Here is a 20,390-nt window from a genome sequence, read left to right on the forward strand (position 1 = left end):
GGTTACCCAAGACGTAAGAGACAGGGTTTAAATATATGTCAAGCCCTTGTTTATCTATCTATGTTATATAGATAGATACAGATATATAAGCAAAATAAAATAAATGGATACTTTTAGAATACAAATATGTACTTACGGGAAAGTATAGAAGCAAAGACCCAAAAAGGATCGTTTCCAACAGGATAAGGCCTGATGCCCTGATGCTCTAAAAAACAAAATAAAAATGCCATTGTTAAATTTACATTTCTAGGCATGGAAGAATTTATGCTACTATGACAATGCCTTAACCAGAAGAAAATCATTTTTTGAGGGAAAATAAATAAAAACTGGCTAATATTTTAGAGAGGGGAACCTAATTGAAACACACAAAGACTAACTGGAGAGATGATAGTAGAATTAATAACAATGTCAGTGCCTTCCTGGGATTTTATTCTCTAAAATTTGAATTATTGAACAATCTACATAGCTGAGAACACTATCTAGAAAACCCTTTCAATCTAACCAATTCATAGACACAGAAGATCTTGCCTGTATTTCTGAAACAGCTACAAATGCATATTAAATTCTATCCCTAAGCCATTTCACAAACACCTACACAGTGGTTTCAGTGCATAAAACAAACATGTGAACAAGGTCTTGGCATCTCAGTGATCAAATCTAGTCCCCAAACTCACTAACAGAGCTCCACTATGTGAATAATAGAATGATAGAAATCACATTAAATAACAGGAATCTCACCTTGTAACATGCCTAAATTATTCTCAACTCTAAAGTCAAAAGAATAAATTGATTTTCAAATAAATTTCCTGAATATTTCCTTAAAGTTTCTAAGATATTTTATTAGACTCAAAATAGCATTATCTTCTCAAAACAAAATACTTAGAGCTGTGGGATGAGATGAAATAAACCAAAGAATTAATCTTATTTTCTTATAATAAATTTTGCTTCAATGAGTTTAAATATCAATATAGGGTAAATATATTGATTAAGAATACAAACATAAAAATAGGTCATTTAAGACTCCCTGTGTTTTTATTAAATGCAACATAAAATGTATATACTATTCACACCTGGTGCAAATATGATATCTTAACAGGAAAATAATTTGAAGTAGTAGCAATTAGTTTTCAGCAACAAAAAGCTGAAAAGCCAAACCACAAGAGTCTATTACTTAAAAATAAATATCTAACTGGACAGTCAGAGAAAGAAAATTCTAATTCCTCTTCTAAAACTCTGGTAGGACATTGTTCTACAAATAGGAAATACTTTATGTAACCCCTCAAAAGAACTCAGGGCTGCCATTAAGAATTTGGGAATAGAAAAACAAGGTTAGTCAGTGAACAGACTTGATTATTTCTGTCTGTTTGAGTGGCTTCTCACTTGGTCATTATTTTAGAGAGCAGATGCTTTTCCTGAAAAGATAATTTTTATCAGCAAGCCTTAAAAAAGGGTTTTGTGCTGGCAGAAATTCCAAGATGGCTAATTAAATTCACATCTAATTATGAATAACTATGGTTTATTTTTTAAACTTTCCAAGAAAATGACACTGAGAGTGAAAGTCCAAAATATTATACGAGATTGTTTGTAAAACAATCCATATTGTTTGGGAAAAAGGGATATGAAAAGAAGCTGCAAGGTTTAATGAAAATGACAGACTTTGGAGTTAATGTCATCTCAGTTTGAGTTATAAAACAACCACTCCAAGTTAGACTACCTTGAACTCCAATAGCCTCACCTGTAAAATGAGTTGCCTAATCTTTACCTTATTAAATCTGACAGGTTTAATAAAATATGAGATATACAAAGTGGCTAGCATCATACCAGATACTTAATAAGTAGGTATATGTATCATTCAAGGTAGAAAACAACACCACAATGATAAATTTAAAACCACAAAGGTATATGTTGGTAGCAGTTAAACATTTTTAATGCCAAGATCTAAAATGACCCCAGAGGAGCCAAAAGCCCTGGGGTAGGGAACTCAGCAATTCTGTGTTTAGGGTCAGTAGGTTTTCAGCTGTGTTCCAACCATCACAACCACATGACAACTGGTGCATGCTTTTATGTATTCTTGGAGCAAATAACCCATTTCCTTTTCACTTGGAAATGTTGAGAAATCTTCTAATACTTCATTGCCTTGTTCCTGGCTGGGCAGAAGAGCTCATAATTCCAGATTATAAATTGAAACTCCACTAAGTGGTTCCATAATCAAATGTAAGGCCTATTAAAAATGTGGATTTTTACTGGCTGGTGTGGCTCAGTGGATTGAGCCCTCCCATGGACTGAGAGGTCCCAGTTCTATTACTGGTCAGGGCACATGCCCAGTAGGGGGTGTGCAGGAGGCAGCTGATAGGTGTTTCTCTCTCATGGAGATGTTTCTACCTCTCTCTTCCTTCCTTTCTCTCTAAAAAAAAAAAAAATCAGTAAAAACACCTTTTTAAAAAAATATGGACTTTTCCTTTTAAAATATTCTTGGGCAGAGCAGGCTTCATTACCTCACAGAATGAGTAGGTACCTAATAGGTAAGACCTTAGGGATAAAGAAAAAAAACCTCATGCTTCCTGAAACACTTCCCTATTTTCTTATTGGTACTGGAAGTTATTTTCACTAGAAAAAGGCCTTTTATTTTTTACTTGGTGCCCAGGACAAATATGTACGTAATACACTGACTTCAGTTCAAAGTGAAGAACAGGAATCTGTTTCTTACAATTAAAGTGGTATGATAGGAAGGGGAGAGAAGGGACTGAGTGTGTATGAGAGAGAAGAGGGATTGAAAAATAAAGATGGACGAGGGAGATAATGAGCAAAATAAAAGAGGCATCTCCTTCACAGTTTGCCTGAGATAGAAATGGTTAGCCAGAGTTGCTAACTGGGAAACTCTTGAAAAACTTTCTTGAAGATAATCAACAATATATAGTATTATGCTATTTACATAAAACACATACCCACAAATCAACACCAAAAATTTTCTCTAGATAGATACATATATATCAGATATGGGTCTGGAGGATACATATCAAGTTGCTAACCATGTTTTCTCTCTAGAGAAGAAAACAGATTTAGAAATATTGTGGACAGATTTTAATTTCTTTTTAGATGATATCGTATGTTGTATAATATACATTTTAATAAACAAATTAAAGAAAAATTATCTAAAATGTGTCAACTGAACTAGAAAATTCTGCATTAGTTATCATAATATGCAAAGAAGTCCAAGCAAAGCCCTTCCTAACTAATATCTATTCAATAAGTTTTTATTCAGTATCAGCTGCATGTATAGAATGATCAAATGTACATGTATGATACTTAAAGATGAATAGAAAACCGAGGGAGTTTCTTTCAGCCTAACTCTCTAGTTTGAAATCCGTAAAGACTAACAAATATAATCCCAGAATCTACAATAGAGGTGAGCAGATTCCACCTCCATACCACATTCCCTATTTCTTAAACTTTCAGAACTGACTTATGACTGTTATGGTTTATAACAGTCAAGATATCAAAACCCGTGGACCAAAGAAAAGGGTTACTCTTATTATTTTTTAATCCTCACCCAAGGATGTTTTTCTATCCATCTTCAGATAGAGTGGAAGGAAGAGAGAGAGACAAACATCCATGGGAGAGACACATTTTCTGGTTACCTCCCGCATGACCTCAACCAGGGCTGGGGACGAACCAAAACTGAGGTAAGGACCCTTGACCAGAATTAGACTCTTTGGTCTGCAGGCCAACACTCTAACCATTGAGCCAAACCGGCCAGGGCAGGTTAATCTTATTATACCAATTTTATCAAATTATGTCAAAGTCAATTTCTAAATTTTATAATCTTTGGATGCAAAGGATTAGAGGCATAATATGAAACACAGTTGTCACAAGAAGATTTGCCTGGAACTAAAGCACTCAGAGGAAGCTAAGTCACCAGAAATAATAAAATGATAAAAAATGCTGAAGTCTGAATTTTTAAAAATAATTAAAATGGTTTGTCATTATTTCCTTGATTCTACATTGACTACTTCATTTATTTATTTAACATTTTAACCACCAGGGAAATTAATGTATATCTTGCTAAAACAGTGCAGCTAGTTTGGATTGTAGTCAATTTCTTCAGCTTTGTAACATTTAAAATGTCTTTCTAATACAAAAGGAGCCTCTGAGAATGGAGATATTTTTATATAGCTGAACCTCAGAATGTACAATGAAAATGTAAGAAAGCAACAGAGTAAGATAAGACTCTGAAAGGAATGAACTAGCATGGGTTTGGATGATTAACTAAGACTCTATAAGTCTTTATTTACAAAAAAAATTTGCCACACTAGCAGGAAAACAGACTTATGAGCTATACTTTTTCTTTTAACTCTTCTATTTCTATAGAGAAACTTATGGACAGAAAAACTACAAAAAAAAAAAAAACTGACAAACACCTGATTAAATAATTACATATTAATAAATTGGAAGCAAGATGTAAAGGTGGTCCTTGAAGAGAATCCTAACATTGAGAGGTCAGAGAATAGTCTTTTTCAATAATTTTATTTACAATGATATAAATAGACGAGGACAGACCACCTCCACTTTGACAGACTACATGCAATTAGTTTGTCTCAAGAAAATCTATGCTATATCAAAAACCCAGTTGGATTTTAAAAATTTTGTCAAGAAACAATTTCCCAAAATATGGTTAGTTAAAACCTGTATCAGTGTTTTCAGAAGAATTCTCAGCAATAAAAAAATGTCCAGAAAGTAAAGGAATATGGTCAGGATAGAGATTAACAATGCTAAACATAAATAATTCAGAGAATTATAAATTCATGGAATAAAACACAGGGGCTTTACATCCAGATGGTTCAAAATCTCAGCACTGGTCACTTATGAGCTGTGTGACCTTGGGCAAGTTGCTTAACCTTCTGACTTTGAGCCTTCATTATAAGATAGGTGTTACAATGTCCGCCTTGTAGAACTGTTGTAAAGAGGGACAATAATGCTGCTTGGCAAAGGACAGGCACTCGGTCAATGGCAGTTCAGCATCAGTCTTTGATAGACAGATGGAGGATGTGAGGTCAACAGGCTATCTGAGCTCACTCAGCCAATGAGTGACTCCCAAGTCAGTTTGATTTCCTTTGTACATCCTACCTGACCCTCAGTCGTGCCCTTACCCAAACTAAAGGAGACAGAACTGTAAGTTATAGATAATAACAAAAACATGTGGCACTACTAGAATATTAAAAATAAACCACAAGTAAGGGATTTGGCTTAGATGTTATAAAAAATTTACCAGTCAATTTTAAAATTCTTAAAAGTTTTATATAAAACATTAAAAGATATTGTCACATTGCCTTAACTAGGAATTCTCTCTAATTTCGAAGACTTTACAAGAAAGCCCATTCTTTTACAATATGGTCATTTTGTAGCAGAGCTATTTCAGATCTTTTGGAAAAATGGGTTTATCCAAAAATAAAGTCCAGAGTGACTCATACAGAGTTTCATATTCTCTAAAACAGTACAGCACACTAAGTAAAGAGAAAATTAATGATATTTTATGCTAGTGAAACTAGAAATAACAAGTATTCATTATTAATATGATTTAGAATTTATTGCTAGACAGAAACTTCTCATGGCTGCTTTTGCAGGATTTATATAAGTTGCTTTGTCTCAGATAATGTGAACACAAAGCGGTGTTCTCCCTAGTGTCTCATCTTTCAAAAGTTCAGTGCCTGGTTTTAAGGTTCAAAGTTGCTGACTCTCACTGCAGTGGCAGAGATGTAGAATAACTTAGATACATAAGAGGGAAAATTGGGGGGAAACTTTCTCAACCAAACTCATTTTTGTGCTTATGTCCAGAACAATTTAATACCAAAGCACTTCCAATCAGATTTTCCCCCGGCTCTTAGCCCCTTTCCTTTCCTAAGATGCGACTAGAATGCATTTCTAAAGTGTGGATAATCATGTCCTTATTTGTCCTCATTTTTTTCTTGGCTTTTTTGCAAAAAGATGCAAAATAGCTGCTATTTTTTTGTAATCTACTTGAAACTTTCAATCCCCTTTTTCTTTCAATACTAATAAATAGAGTAACTCATATTTCACTTAATGGAGATAAATTCTCTAAGTGTCAAAAATATCATATAGAAGGGAACGGCACATGCTAAGATATTACGAAAAGGATCTTGCCTTGGGAAGAATTATTGTACATCCTTAAATAAAGTGCCATGAAATCACTGAAACAAAATCTGTCATTTGCTTAGAGTTATCTTATTGATTAAAAGCTATTAATTGATATATTTTTTCAAATAAAAAGTTCACTGAAATAATAAATTCCTCCTCATGAAAAAAAAATCCTAATGGAATAATAATTAAAATATTAATTATTTTAAAATTTGACATTAAAGGGGTAAAATACTTTGCATACTTTTTCAAATATCACTTGAGATAAACACAAATATCATTTAGTCTAACACTAGTCACTTTTTAACATAAACGTGCTTTGTAACATAAACTTGTAGAAATTTAAGAGACTTCACAATCATTGCTTGGTTTCATCTGATTTATTAAGTAACAGAAGATCTAAGCAACCGCTCTTTATAGTTTGAACATTGTCTAATCTCAAAATTTCTTCTTTTTAAATATGGTCTATTGAAAACTGTGCTCTGTAAAGTAACTACTCTGAAATACTACTGCTCACTCATAGGCAACAAAACCCATCAAACATTAGCTAGATAATATCAGCACCTCCTTAGTCTCCCTAAACAGGAAAAAGAGTATGTGAGAACAGAAACAGAATTGCTTAGTACTGTTAAACTTGTCTTCAACACATTGTTTGTCTTCTATAGCATGTTTGGAGGTGTATGGAATGACCAGACAATGTGTAGAACAAAGCGACATTACTGCTTTGATACGTGAAGATAGTCTGACCATTCTAGGACTTATTTGCCTCACTTTATATCCCACAATTTAACATAAAAAAGTTTCAACTCTAACATACAATGAGCATTTCAGTAACAGGTGATTTAATGAGGTATAAGAAATGCCCCCCATTTGTGAGAAAAGCAAGCAGCTCAGAAATTTAAAATAGCAATATTGTATTTGATAAGCAAAAAACAAAGGTGGACTATAAAGGGTTGTAGGGAAACAACTGCTACTTAGAGGCAAAGATACGGAGACAGGAATTCAAAACTCAATCTCTGGGCCCTGGCTGGGTGGCTCATTTGGTTCAGATACGCCAAGGTTGCGGGTTCTCCTTAGGGATGAGCTATTTTGTCATTTAATGAGTTCTTAAATTCAATTCTGATATGAGTGAGTTTTTGCTAATATATTTCAATTGTGTTCAAATTTGAAATAATATTTTTCATGACCATTTGGTTGGTAAGTCACTCTTCTCTCTGGACTCAGAAAATGCCTTTTTCCAAAAGGGCACCATAACTACATGTAAAGCAACAAAATGCCATTATTAAAACTGACAGAAGATTTTGTTGGATTATCTTCCCTATCTATGTACCAATTTAAAATATCACTACAATACAAGTCTCTGATTTGTCTTATGGTTAACACAGAAAAAAATGTGCATCCATTTGCCGGTGAACATTCAAAGCAATTCACGTCTGAATCTGTTGACATGACTTAGTTGTTACAACTGGTTTTTGGCAGACACATTTTTATAATAATCAAATATACAAGAAAATAGGCTAGAATATAGACAATATTGTATTATAATCATCAAACTTGCGAAGAAACTAGAATTTAATTATACCAATCACTAAAAGGAAGTGATAATAATTATCACTCCAATGGAAATATATCACTACTTATTATAATATATAAATATATAAAATTAAAATATTGTACACCTTAAATGTACACAATGGTATATGCCTAATATATTTCAATAAAAATAGTCTAGACCTTGATTTTAGCATCTCAGTTTTGAATAATTCAATAGAATGTTTTTGACTTATGTAGTTAAAATGACCATAATAACATGTCCAGCCACAAATGGGCCATATGCCAGATAAAATATTAAAAGTTCTGAAATAATATCTATAAAAATGATGGAAATTTTCTGTCATTTTCCCCTGAACACTGTGTGCTGCCAAGAGAATAAAAATAGATATTAAAACAAAATTAATACACCCTGGCCGGTTTGGCTCAGCGGTTAGAGAGTCGGCCTGCAGTCCAAAGAGACCCGGGTTCAGTTCCCACTAAGGGCACGTACCTCGGTTGCACTTTGTCCCCGGCCCTGGTTGGGTTGTGTGGGTGGCAACCACTCAATGTGTCTCTCTCACGTTGATGTCTCTCTCTCTCTCCTTCCCACTCTATATGAACAAAAAATGGAAAAATGTCCTTGGGTGAGGATGAAAAACAAAAACAAACAAACAAAAAAAACAAACAAACAAACACCAAAAAAATGAATCCATTAAACCTACATCAGTTCAAAAACTGTCTAAACTATATTCCAACTCTCCTAATTTTCAATCACTGCTTTGGGAAAGCAAGTCTCTCACCATATGCCTATGGTCTGAAAGCATATATAGTGAAGGCTATTCTCAAAGACTAGCGAAATTTACAGAGAGTTTGTGGCTTCCTGACTCACAGAGACCTGTAAATAGAGAAAATGTATTTTAAGCCATTTCAACACTACTTCTCCTGATACCAGCAGTATAAATAAATCATTCCAAGTGGACAGGAAAGTAATTTGATTACTTTCTCTTCCTAAATCTTAAAATACAAATCCTTCAAGTGATTCAAGTTTTGGATAAAGATGAAGAAACAAGGGTTTTCTTGTCTCTACTGTCCTTTGGTGATTCACACTGGGTGCATCTGCCTCTCTTCTTCATACTCTCTCTCAGGGATATTTCTTTTATTCCCTTAGCATCGGTTACCACCACATTGTTATAAATCAAATCTATTTCTAGTTCTGAACTCTCTTTTTCACACCAGTCCTGGCTACTAGAGGTTCATGGATGACAATCTCAGTATGTCCATAACTAAATTCATCTTTGTCCATTTAATCCTGTCCCTTAAAAATCCTCTCTCTTTGCTAATGGTTTCACAATATGAACAAAAAATTAAATTAGAAACTTGAGAGTCATGTTATACTCTTCCCCCTCTCTCTCATCTCACAGCCAATACCATGTAATTTCTATTCCCCAATTATCTTTGGAAATTGTACCCTTTCTCCCACCCCTAGTATCTCTGTCTTAAATCATATTTTTCTTGATTTCTCCTGGAAACTATTATGACAGATTCGTAAATGGTCTTTATAATTCCAGTCCCACACATTCTAGGTTACCTTCCACATTCAGCCAGAGAGATTTCTATAAGGTACAAATATAACCATGTCCTTTCCTTTCTTAAATTCTTGTGACGGTTTGTTACATGTAAGTCCAAATTTCTTACCTCAGCATTTAAAGCTCGTCATGTTCAAGTCCCAGCCAACCTTCCCAGCTTCATATCAAACACTCCATAAACCACTTGCTGGTTGCATCATGCCCTTTTTAATGCCAAGACTTTACAGATTTTGTTTTTACCTAGAAAATTCCTACTCCTCTTTCAAAGCTCTTCAAATATTGCTCATCTCTGGAAAGACGTTCTGATGTTTTCATTGAGAATCAAGTGTTGCTCCCTCTGTATATTGACTCCTCTGGACTTACTCATTTATTATTAATGTGCTCATGGTTACCTTCTTCACCAGCCACTTGGAGCTGCTAGAAAACACCTCACGGAATGCAGAGCACAGTCCTTTTACATCTAAGAAAGGCTTTGTTCTCTATCTCCATTTCAAGCTTAAATATTAACTATGTTTTAGGTATAGTTTCCCCTCAAATAGTAACACCAAGTTGCCACACAGCTACATGAAAAATGTGTATGATTTTTTAGAATGTTTATTTAGATATAGGAAAGTTTAGACTCCTTTTTAAGAAGCTTAGTGAGCTGGAGTTTCCAGCAGTGGGCCAGAAGCATATGTCCCATGACGAATGTTCTCTATTAGACTATACCTCAAGATTATGTTGATTTGAAATTGGATACTATTATGGATCGAGTTGTCAATTTTCCTCTGGACAAAAAGAAAGAATGAATTGTGGAGATTAGAATCAAATAGAACCAATTAGAATCAAATTCCCCATAATGCTCTGTGTGTTTTTGTTTGTTTGTTTCCTTTTCCCATTAGAGACATTGTTCCCCATAATGTTTGGTGGTTCACCACTCCCCCTAATTCTTTCATTCAACACCACACACGCACACACACATACCTCCTGCTCTATGGAGTGTTCAGTTTTTTAGGAAAGACATATTACAGACTGAGGTAGGTAGTTGCTCTAAAGCTGTGACTCTCAACGGGATTAACTTTGCTCCTCAGGGGATATTTGAGAATGTCTGGACACATTTTAAATTGTTATGACTTGCGTTTAGTGGGTCAAGTTCAGGGATGCTACTTACAATGCATAGGACGACTCCCTATAACAAAGAATTATCTGGTCTAGAATGTTAATAGTGTCAAGGGTGAGGCACCCTGTTCTACAGGAAAACTACTCAGAACTGCAATAGGACATAGAAAAGAAACTCATTAGGAACAAGAGCTTGGGAGAGTCACTACTGAGAATGATGGATGAGTTGAAATATGAAAGATTAGAATGAAAAAAAAATGCTGAGTAGATGAGGTGGTGATGGAGAAAGGAAAGAGAGCCTACAAATAGAGGAATGACAGGTATTAAGTCCCTGGGGTGCATGTCTTGTCAAATGACAGAAGGGTATGACTGAAGTGCCAAAAGGAAGGGGAAAGAAGTTGGCTTTGAAGTTGTGAAGAAAGACAATGCCAATCACGCTGGTTCTTATAAGTGTGGTTCAAGACTTTGGTCTCTATCCTAAAGCAGCGACAAGCTATCACAGTGTTTTTTTAATACAGAGACAGGTTTTAAAATGTTAAAACTAAATTTAGAAAAAGCCTTGGGCTGCAGGGTAGAGGAGATATTGAAGAAGAACTCAGCTGCAGGAGTACACCATAAAAATCCAGGGAAGAGATATTGGTGTCTTGGACCAGGATGGCAGCAGTACCGATGGAGAAAAGTGAATCCATTTGAAGGTGCAAACTTGATAGGAATGTTTGATGGATTGGCTGTAGAGAGAGAGGAGAGAGAAGTGTGGTTCTAACCTATTCTCGGATAGATGGTGGTGGCATTTCCTGGGGAAAGAGAGTGAAAGAGGATTAGGTTTGGCAGAGAAAGTTGGTTTTAAACATGCTGATGTACTGAGACACAAACAGAAATATCAATAAGGCAGTTGGGACTATGGGTTTAGGCAGAGGCCAAAGCAGAAGAGAAGGTCTAGGGTTCAGTTGAACTCCAGCTGCCTCTGTTATTTATATGTGACTCTCATCTGCTGTCTGTTGTTGTTACATCTGTTTCATGTAGTCATGTCTTTTAGCTTATTTCCTATATTTATCTCACTAGTGAGCCATCAGGGTTTGCCTTCTGCATTGTTGGCTCATGTGATGTTGTGCCTAACTGCTGATTTACTTTCAGAAACGCATTTCTCTGTCTGCTTATTTGTGAACAAAAACCAAACCCCAAACCTCCTTTTCAGTGTGTGTAGCTTTTATTGTCTCTGTCAGTCACTTCATGCTGCTAACACCCGGAGGAGATTAATCAAAGTAGAAGGCCTTTCCTCCATATTGGATTTCTTTTGGAATCAGCTTTCACGTGTGTGCCCTCTCTAAGATTCACAGACATTTTATTTTTAAAACTTTTATCTACTTATTTTTCTTTTTTGATTTTAGAGAGACAGGAAGGGAGAAGGAGAGACAGAAATATTGATGAGAGAGAACATTGATTGGCCACCTCCTGTAGGCCCCCCAATGGGTATTTGGACCACATCCTGGGCATGTGCCCTGACTGGGAATCGAACCAGCGACCTTTTGGTGCATGGGTCGATGCTCAACCACTGAGCCACACAGGATGGGTTCACAGACATTTTAAAGTAAACTTTCCTTTTAGCTATTTCATGGTCTTGGGTAAACAACTTAGGAATTTAATTTTAATAAGTGAATCCTGAACAGCTCAAACAGCCCTTTCTCTCCTCATTGTGTTCCACACTCTCTGAAATTCACTGCCCTCAAGGAATACATCAGCCCTTGGTTTTATTTCTCTCTGACTGAGGAAAGCTAGAAATATTAACTATGGTTTCTGAAAGATTGAGTATCTATGTGATAGTGAAAAGCACAAGATTAATCAAGAAAAGTCTCATTTCTTCTTCCCCAGATGGGAAGAATTGTTTTTAGGTTTTACCTCCAGCCATAGAAGAGGACACAAAGAGTCATTTTAAGATTATAAGTCAATGGTTTCCAGCCTGAGAGGTATATTATAAACACCTGTGACAATTTTTAAAATTGTACGTGCATGGAGACCTCACTCCAGGACCCTTATTCATAAGATCTGAGAAGGGGTCTGTTCATTCAAATGTTAAAAGGCTGCACAGGGGATTCTAAAATTGATTTCTTAATAGGTTTAAGTGACAACCCAAGCACATGAGACTTCATTGGAAATAAGAGTCACCCACCAGCAATGGATGTCTATTCATGGAATGAATTCCAAAGCAGAAAGGTCAAGTCCCAAATCATGAGAGCAAAGTGGTTATGCTGGTGTTGCCAGCACATGCTATTCAATCCCAACTGAAGCAGGTATAAAGACACCTTTAAGTAGAAGAGGGTAGCACAGAGCAGCAGAACCACAGCTTCACTGAGGCACTGGTGCATACTGAGTTAAGGGGGTGGGGTTGGGTTTGAAGAAAATATGCTAGAGGTAAAAGAGGATGGAAGCTCAAAGGCAGAAGGTAAGTAAACAGCAAGTATGGATGATAATGTCTCCCATAATAATTATGTATTGAATTTGGACTGCCATAGGCCAATAAGGGTTATGACCTTTTAAATTTATTTTAAGCGTCTCTGCTATTATTATTTGCCTTGCTTCCCTATCTTTCCTATTTTTCATAAGAAAAATGAGGGCAAATGGTTTATAAATGAGACTATGAATGCTACCTCTAATCTATTTTAAATTTGGGCTCTAGAGCTAAAAATTGACTGCATTACTGAAATGTCAAAAATGATCCTATCTGAATATTATATTATGAAATAAAAAAATAACATATACCTTTAAGAGTCTTCAGCAGTATTCTAAAACTGCGTTGAACTTAAATTTAGTAATATTCTATAGAGAAATGATAAAATAAACAGAGAAGTCATGAGAATGAGTACACATGATTTAAAAACATTTGAATTTCTCAAAAATTCTGCACATTTCTAGGACCTGTGAAAAATAAGAAACTGTCACTTTGTTAATTACCATTATAAAGGTAATTCAAGTCTCACAGCCTTTGCAGAGCAAAGAAGGAAAAGAGGTCAATGAGAATCCTACTTCTCTTGAACTTATACTTCTTCTCAAGTTTACTCAGCTTTCTTCCAAATGAAACAAATGTCTCCCAGTAGGTGTATATCTCAAGCACTATTGGTAGGGTGCTATTATGGATAATTAAAAGGGAAAATAGAAACCCATGCTTTGCTTCTACAAACACTAACTAGCAAGCAGTCAATTAATGGAGGTGTTGTTTGAGAGGCCTTGTTTTCTCTCTTACTGGCTATTGCAAAGGAACCAAGAACAAGGCATAATTAATAGTGTATTTTCTTAAAACAGCCTAATCCCACTTCTCAGGATTAAGCAGAATTCAGTCTGCAGATGGTGGCTGAGGTTCACGTGCTCTGCTAGCATTCAATCCATTTCTCTTCTCTAATCTGTGGTACAGAGACAAGAGGGGATATCTGGAGGATGAAGTGAAACCCTAGAGGAATTTATCACTTTGAAATACTGCCAACAAGAAAGCCTAAGAAGAACAGGTTCGACTTTTGCCCTCAGGAAGCCAGGTTATATATTTATAGGTGTGTAGCAGAGAGCATGATTTTTATAGATGTGGAAGAAGAAGATAAGACAGAGCCTTGGTTTCATGACAGCTCATCTCTAAAAGTCTCCAACAGAGAGAAAAAATATATTGTCATGGTTGCCCTTCCTGTTGCCATAGAGCTCTGTGATTCTATCTGGGTGAAGAGAGAAAGCCAGAGGACAGAAAGTACTGTAGACACAAATACAATGAAGGGAACCCTGCAACTCCCTCCAGGGATGCTGCCTGACTGCTAGTTGGAGAAACGCTGATACAGAAAATTATGAGCCTTCACAATGTTTAGGAGATATACTGCACTCAAGCTGGGCAAGCTCCACCCTCCAAAGTACTGACAAAGCTAAAATGAATACAAATTAGCCGTGGGCCAAGAGCTCATGGCCCCAATGAAATCTTGTTTTAGCAAAGCAATAATTTTAATAAAATTTAAAATTATGATGAAGGCAGTCAAGCCACATTTCTCTAGGCCCACAGAATTAGAACCAGGCAATGGACTGGGGCTCCCAGTATCTATGTTTGAAACACAGATTGAGGCCTCATTATCCTGCCTCTTTGCTCAAACCATTCTGCCGATGAAAATTATTCTGAAATTTTAAGTTCAGGATCTGAAGGGCGTGGTATGTCACAAAGAGAACAGCAGGTCAAGAAACTAGCAAATGCTCCAAATTAGAATCAAATTTGTAGCTGACAGAAGTGACTGCATGAGGGAATTACAAAATGCCAAGTTGACCTTTTAGCCAAAATGTATCCAGGTATCCTGACCTGAATCTGAAATTACAACACTGTACATTTACTCATTAGAGTATAGGCTTTTTAGTGTTTACGAGTTCCTTATGTAAAGACAAATACCCTTGGAATGTATAGGACCAATGAGCAAGGCACTGAGAGATGAAGAAATGGGGATGAAAACTTCACCAGGCAGAAGCTGTATTTTAAGTGACTGCCAACACTGTCAGTAAAGGGACAGACCATACATACTTTAGGCTTTCCAGAGTATACCATCTCCATCACAACTATTCAGATCTGCCACTGTGGTATGAAGTCAGCCAGAGATACGTAGTCAAATGTAGCTGTGTTCCAATAGAACTTTATTTATGGACACTGAAATTTGAATTCTATATAATTCCCACATGCGTAAAATACTCTTCATTTTGATTTATTTTTCAAAACAGGCAGCAGATCCTAGTTTGCTTATCCCTGCTGTATTAGGAAATAAAACTCACAAAATAGATCTCTCTGTTTTCAGTTTTAACTGGGATAAGCCTAACTGTACCTATACACTGAACTCCTATGGCAGAAATGGCTCAAAATGCCATGCCACTATAAAACACCCACTAACATCTTATAAAATATGCTCTTTTCATTGAATTTGAAGAAAGCTCATTTAATTATGAGTAAATAGTGGTTTTCATTATGATCGCAGGAGTATCGTTTGGCATCATTTTCTCCATTTGTAAACTGGAGATGCTAATTACTGTCATTTTTCCTCCTCCTGGGATTCCCTTAAAACTAATTAATAGTGACACATATTAATGATGTAAGAAACTTGGAGAGTAAATCTTTTGTAAATCTACTGCACAAAAGGACATAAAACAAATGGACATAAAGAAAAATGTTGCTTGTAAAATATTTGTAGTTCCTTGAATGATAACCATTCACTAAACTTAACTATCTATGCTAATACTTGTCTTCAACATCCTGCTTTTCTCCCTTGCAACTGAATTTCAGAGAAATAACTGTGCTTTCCAATCCAATCAGTTCTCAGCAATCCTTTCATGTGCACTTGGGCCTCCCTCCTCCTTCCCCTACAGTGGCTCCATTGAACTTGCAGTAGTCTTCTCAAGTCTGTCCCTCATTCCACTTAAGAACACCAGAGGGGAAGGGCGTTGGGGAACTGGATGAAAAAGGTGAAGGGATTAAGAAGTACAAGTTGAGGCCCTGGCCAGTTTTGCTCAGTGGTTAGTGCATTGGCCTGCGGAACAGAGAGTCCCAGGTTCAGTTCCCACTGGGGGCACAGGCCTCGGTTGTAGTGTGTCCCCAACCGGTTTGGGTCATGTGGTTGGCAGCTGCTTGGTGTGTCTCTCTTGCGTAGATGTTTCTCTCTTCTCCCCTCTCTCCCTCCCACTCTATCTGAAGATAAATGCCAAGGTGTCCTCAGGTGAGGATATAAATTTTTTTTTAAAAAGTATAAATTGGGAGTTACAGAATAGTCACAAAGATGTAAATTACAGCACAGGGAATATAGTCGATGATATTGTAATAACTATGTATGAGAGCAGGTGGGTACTTGAAATATTGGGGGGATCACTGTGTAAAACATATGATTGACTAAACACTATGTTGTACATTTGAAACTAATAAAGAATAATATTGAATTTAAACTTTAATTTAAAAAAAGAGAACACTCAGAAAATGACCTTATTCCTAATCTCAGACAGAAAATCCAAGGTAGAATATTTTCAACTCTGTTGCCTCAACCAAAGTTATTGATGTCTGCCTCATCAGCATGACCATTTCTCTCATCTCGGACACAGTTCAGATATTCCCCTGGCCACAGAGAAAATCTGCACCTCTACTCAGAATCCTAGTCCCTTCTGCTGCTCATGGGCCCCAGTTCCATCAATTATTCCATGTTTCCCTATATGTTCAACCTGCTCTTCTCTCCTTTCTCTAACAGTTTATAAACATGTTCTTATCTCTCAAAATAAAATTTGCTCAACCCTGAGTCACCTCTTTGACCATGTGGTCAGACCCTCTTTCTGCATACCTTACCAGTGGTTCTCAACCTTCCTAGTGCCGCAACCCTTTAACACAGTTCCTCATGTTGTACATGGGTGAATCTGCATGTGGGCGGACCCACCTGGAGACAGATGGAGGAGCGGTGTCTCGGTTCCTAGGACCACTGGAAATACGTGTTTTCCAATGGTTTTAGGCGACCCCTGTGAAAAGGTTGTCCAACCCCCAAAGGGGTCATGACCCACAGGTTGAGAACTGTTGCCTTAGACCAACCCTATTAATAGAATGCTATATATGTACATTCTCTGCTTTTCGATCTGCAATCCACCTCTGAGCCCACTGCAAGCTGACTTCTGTGCCTGCCGCTGCTCAGAAACTGCTCAGGCAAAAGTTTTCTATAACTTCATAATCATCAAATCCACAGAGTCATTTTCAACTGGGATTTACTGCAAATGCTATTAGGGAGTAATGTAATACCATATTCTTCTATATGATTAGACGATTATTCTTAACACTATTAAATACAATCCTAATCAAAATCCCAATAGGGTTTTGCAATGAGTTTGACAAGCTTTTCCTAAATGCTAAATATGGAAGAGTCAAAACTAAAAATATCCAAAAGAATTGGAAAGTTAAGACTACAAGCTACCAACCACTTAAGTCCCAATCAAACCATAACAATTAAAACAGTGCGACATGGGTACAGCAGTAAACTATGTTAGGCCTCACTTTCTTCATCATCCCGTCTTATCTGCCACTGCTAACAACTCCCTCTCCTTTGAGTTCATTTCTCTCTGTTTCCATAAAACTCCTCTATTGGGGTTGGCTCATACCTCTCACTCTTCTGTCCCTTTGCCTCCTTTCTTTCCTTCTATCTATTCTAAAGATTCTGTTTCAAATGTTTTTTTCTGACTCCAAACCCTCCCTGGTAAAGCTCAGAGTTTGCCGAAGTTTTAACTATCACCATCAAGTCAGCGCCATTTCTCTACTCCTTTCCCAAATAAGAGTCTCAGAGTTAAGGGTCCATAAGCTTTCTCTGCCTCCTCCCCCATTATGTAAAAGCACATGGTCAGGCTGCCAGTGACCTCGGTGCTGCCAAATCCACTGCACAATGCTCTCCCCTCATTTTATCTGATTACTTCGTAGTATTCCCACAGGCCACTCGGTCCTCGTTTGGGTCGGGTGATGTGACACTGATCTGGGTTCCCTCTAGTCTCTTTGGCCACTGCTCATTTATTCCAAAAGGTACATTCTACTTTACTTCAAAATGTTGAAGGGTCAGTCTTAAGCATCCTCTTTTTTTCTTTCTTTCTACATCTCCTGTGTGGGTAACCTAATTCATTCTCACACCTTTAAATTCCTGTGTCTTAATACTCATGACCCCTAATTTATAGCTGTAGCCTCAACTCCTGCACTCAACTTCCAGCTCATATATCTGACTGCCCTCCTGACATCTCCACTTCTCTCACCGGTAAGCTAAACATTCGGGTTGCCTGATAAAATAATGCATATAAACCACATATAATGTTTTAGAATGAATGTCCAGTATTTGTCACAGAATTATACTAAAACATTATTCTTGTTTATCTGAAATTCAGATTTAATTGGACATCCTCTTTTTATGTAACTAAATCTGGCAAGCCTAATTAAACTTACATCTAGAATGAAACTCTTGATTTTGCCTTCCCCCATCATTAAAACTTGCCTCTTTCCCAGTGTTTCACTCTGTCTTACTTTCAGTAGATAGCACAGCTCTTCCTTCACCTAGCTCCTCAAGCTATAAACCTGAAGGAATCAGACTTAATGTTTCTCTTTTCCTCACCTCTCACATCAAATCCATCAAGCCCCATCAGTTCTACCTCCAAGTGCATCTCAGATTTAGTCACTTCTCTCCATCCCCATGGCCACCACAATCTCTAACCTGAACTAATTCAATAGACTTCTTATCATTTCCCTCCATGTTTACGCTGTCCCTCACTAATCTATTCTCCACAGAGCAGATAGATAAATTAGTTTAATACCTAAATGGAATCACTTATTATCCTGCTTCAAATGTAATTCTGATTACATATCAAATGAAATGAAACTCTTTACTCTGGACTATAGACCTCTGAATGACTGGCAACCGACTATCTAATTTCCTTTTTCCACTCTCCCACTCTGCTACTATTTGCTATCCATGCTGCTTCCTTCAGTCCCTAGAACACTCCAAGCTTCTTCACACTTTGGCACCTTCACAGACGTGCTTTTCTTTTCCTGAAATACTCTCCTGTCCTTATTCCTCACCCAGACCTCATCCCCGTTATCCTTGAGACCTCAGACTAAATGATGCAGCCTCAGAGAATTCTTCTTGACAATTCCATTACTCTTTTACTCTCATTTAACTCTCCTACTTTCCTTCATAGCACTTATTAGTGTTGGCAGTTATTAATTTATCTGCTCACTTATCTTTGCCCCAAGATTATGAACTCCATTCATAGGATCACAGACCATACCTGTTTTGTTCACCATCCAAAACCATGCCTGGAAACTTTGTGCACCCTCAAAAAACACTAAAGGAATGAGTGAATGACTTATAAACCTAGTTCTCTAGTCAGACCCATGTGTCTAACATCTTTAGCCAGCTCAATAATTTATCTTAACTCCCTATAGAATAAAGTCCAAATGCTTAGCCAGGTTTTTCAGGATCCATATTGGAATATTTTAAATGTGCCATACCCATTCTAATGTCTTTGTGTCTCTCTGCCTAGCCTACCTTACCTCCTTTCACTCTGACCACTAAACCTCATTTCTCAAAATTCTTCTCAAGTGTCACTTTTTCTTTGAAGTGTTCCCAGACCACTCCTTAACCGCTCTTATATTTTTATGCTACTATTATATTCTGTATATACCCCGATTAGTAGCTAACATAAAGATTCCACACAGTTCTATATTCATGTTAGCTCTATGAGATTAGATTTATAATTCCAATATTACAGAAGGAAACTGACATAAAGAAAGGTTGGTAACTTACCTAAGGCTTCAGAGCTCTGATATGAGAAGCCAGGAGAGGCACCATGACAGACTAACTGTAAAGTCTGTGACCTTAATTATTATTCCCTCACCAATTATTCACCACACTTAGAACATGTTTTATATATCTTCTCTTTACTTATATTCATTTCCCCACTAGATTGTGAACCTCTCCTAGGCAAGCCAGTATCAAAATCATCTTTGTTAACTTAGATAAATATTCATGAATAAACAGGTAATGAAGGCATTAGTTTATATTGTGTGATATTTATTTTTTAAAACATTTTTATCTTTCTTGTTGAAAGTATTACAAACATTCCTCCTTTTTGTTCCCCTTTGACACTCTCCTCCCGTCACCCACCTTCCATTCACTGCTATTTTGTCTGTGTCAATTGGTTATGCATATGTGCACATATGTTTTTTGGTTTATCGCTTCCTGTCCCTCCCAACCCCCTTCCTTCTGAGGTTTGTCAGTCTGTTCCCTACTTTCATGTCTCTGGATCTATTTTGTTCATCAGTTCATTTTGTTGATAATATTCCACTAATACGGAGATCATATATATTTGTCTTTCTTTGACTGGCTTATTTCACTTAGTATAATATTCTCCAGTTCCCTCCATGTCATCTCAAAAGGCAAGAGAGCTTTCTTTCTTAGAGTTTCATAGTATTGCATTGTGTATATGTACCACAGCTTTTTTATCAACTCACTTACTGAG

The 20,390-nt window shown here is 36.7% G+C and overlaps 1 protein-coding gene across 1 annotated transcript in view; it reads right to left on the bottom strand.

Moving 5' to 3' along the window:
- The window catches only part of GPR158 (G protein-coupled receptor 158), a 434,634-nt gene that overhangs the window by 122,031 nt on the left and 292,213 nt on the right, over positions 1-20,390 (bottom strand). Inside the window, exon 5 of the mRNA XM_036281655.1 lies at positions 137-205. Coding sequence (XP_036137548.1) covers positions 137-205 — 69 coding nt within the window. The remainder of the gene's footprint in view (positions 1-136; positions 206-20,390) is intronic.

The sequence above is a fragment of the Molossus molossus genome, unplaced genomic scaffold, assembly GCF_014108415.1.
Source record: "Molossus molossus isolate mMolMol1 unplaced genomic scaffold, mMolMol1.p scaffold_m16_p_1, whole genome shotgun sequence".
NCBI classification, from domain to species: Eukaryota; Metazoa; Chordata; class Mammalia; order Chiroptera; family Molossidae; genus Molossus; species Molossus molossus.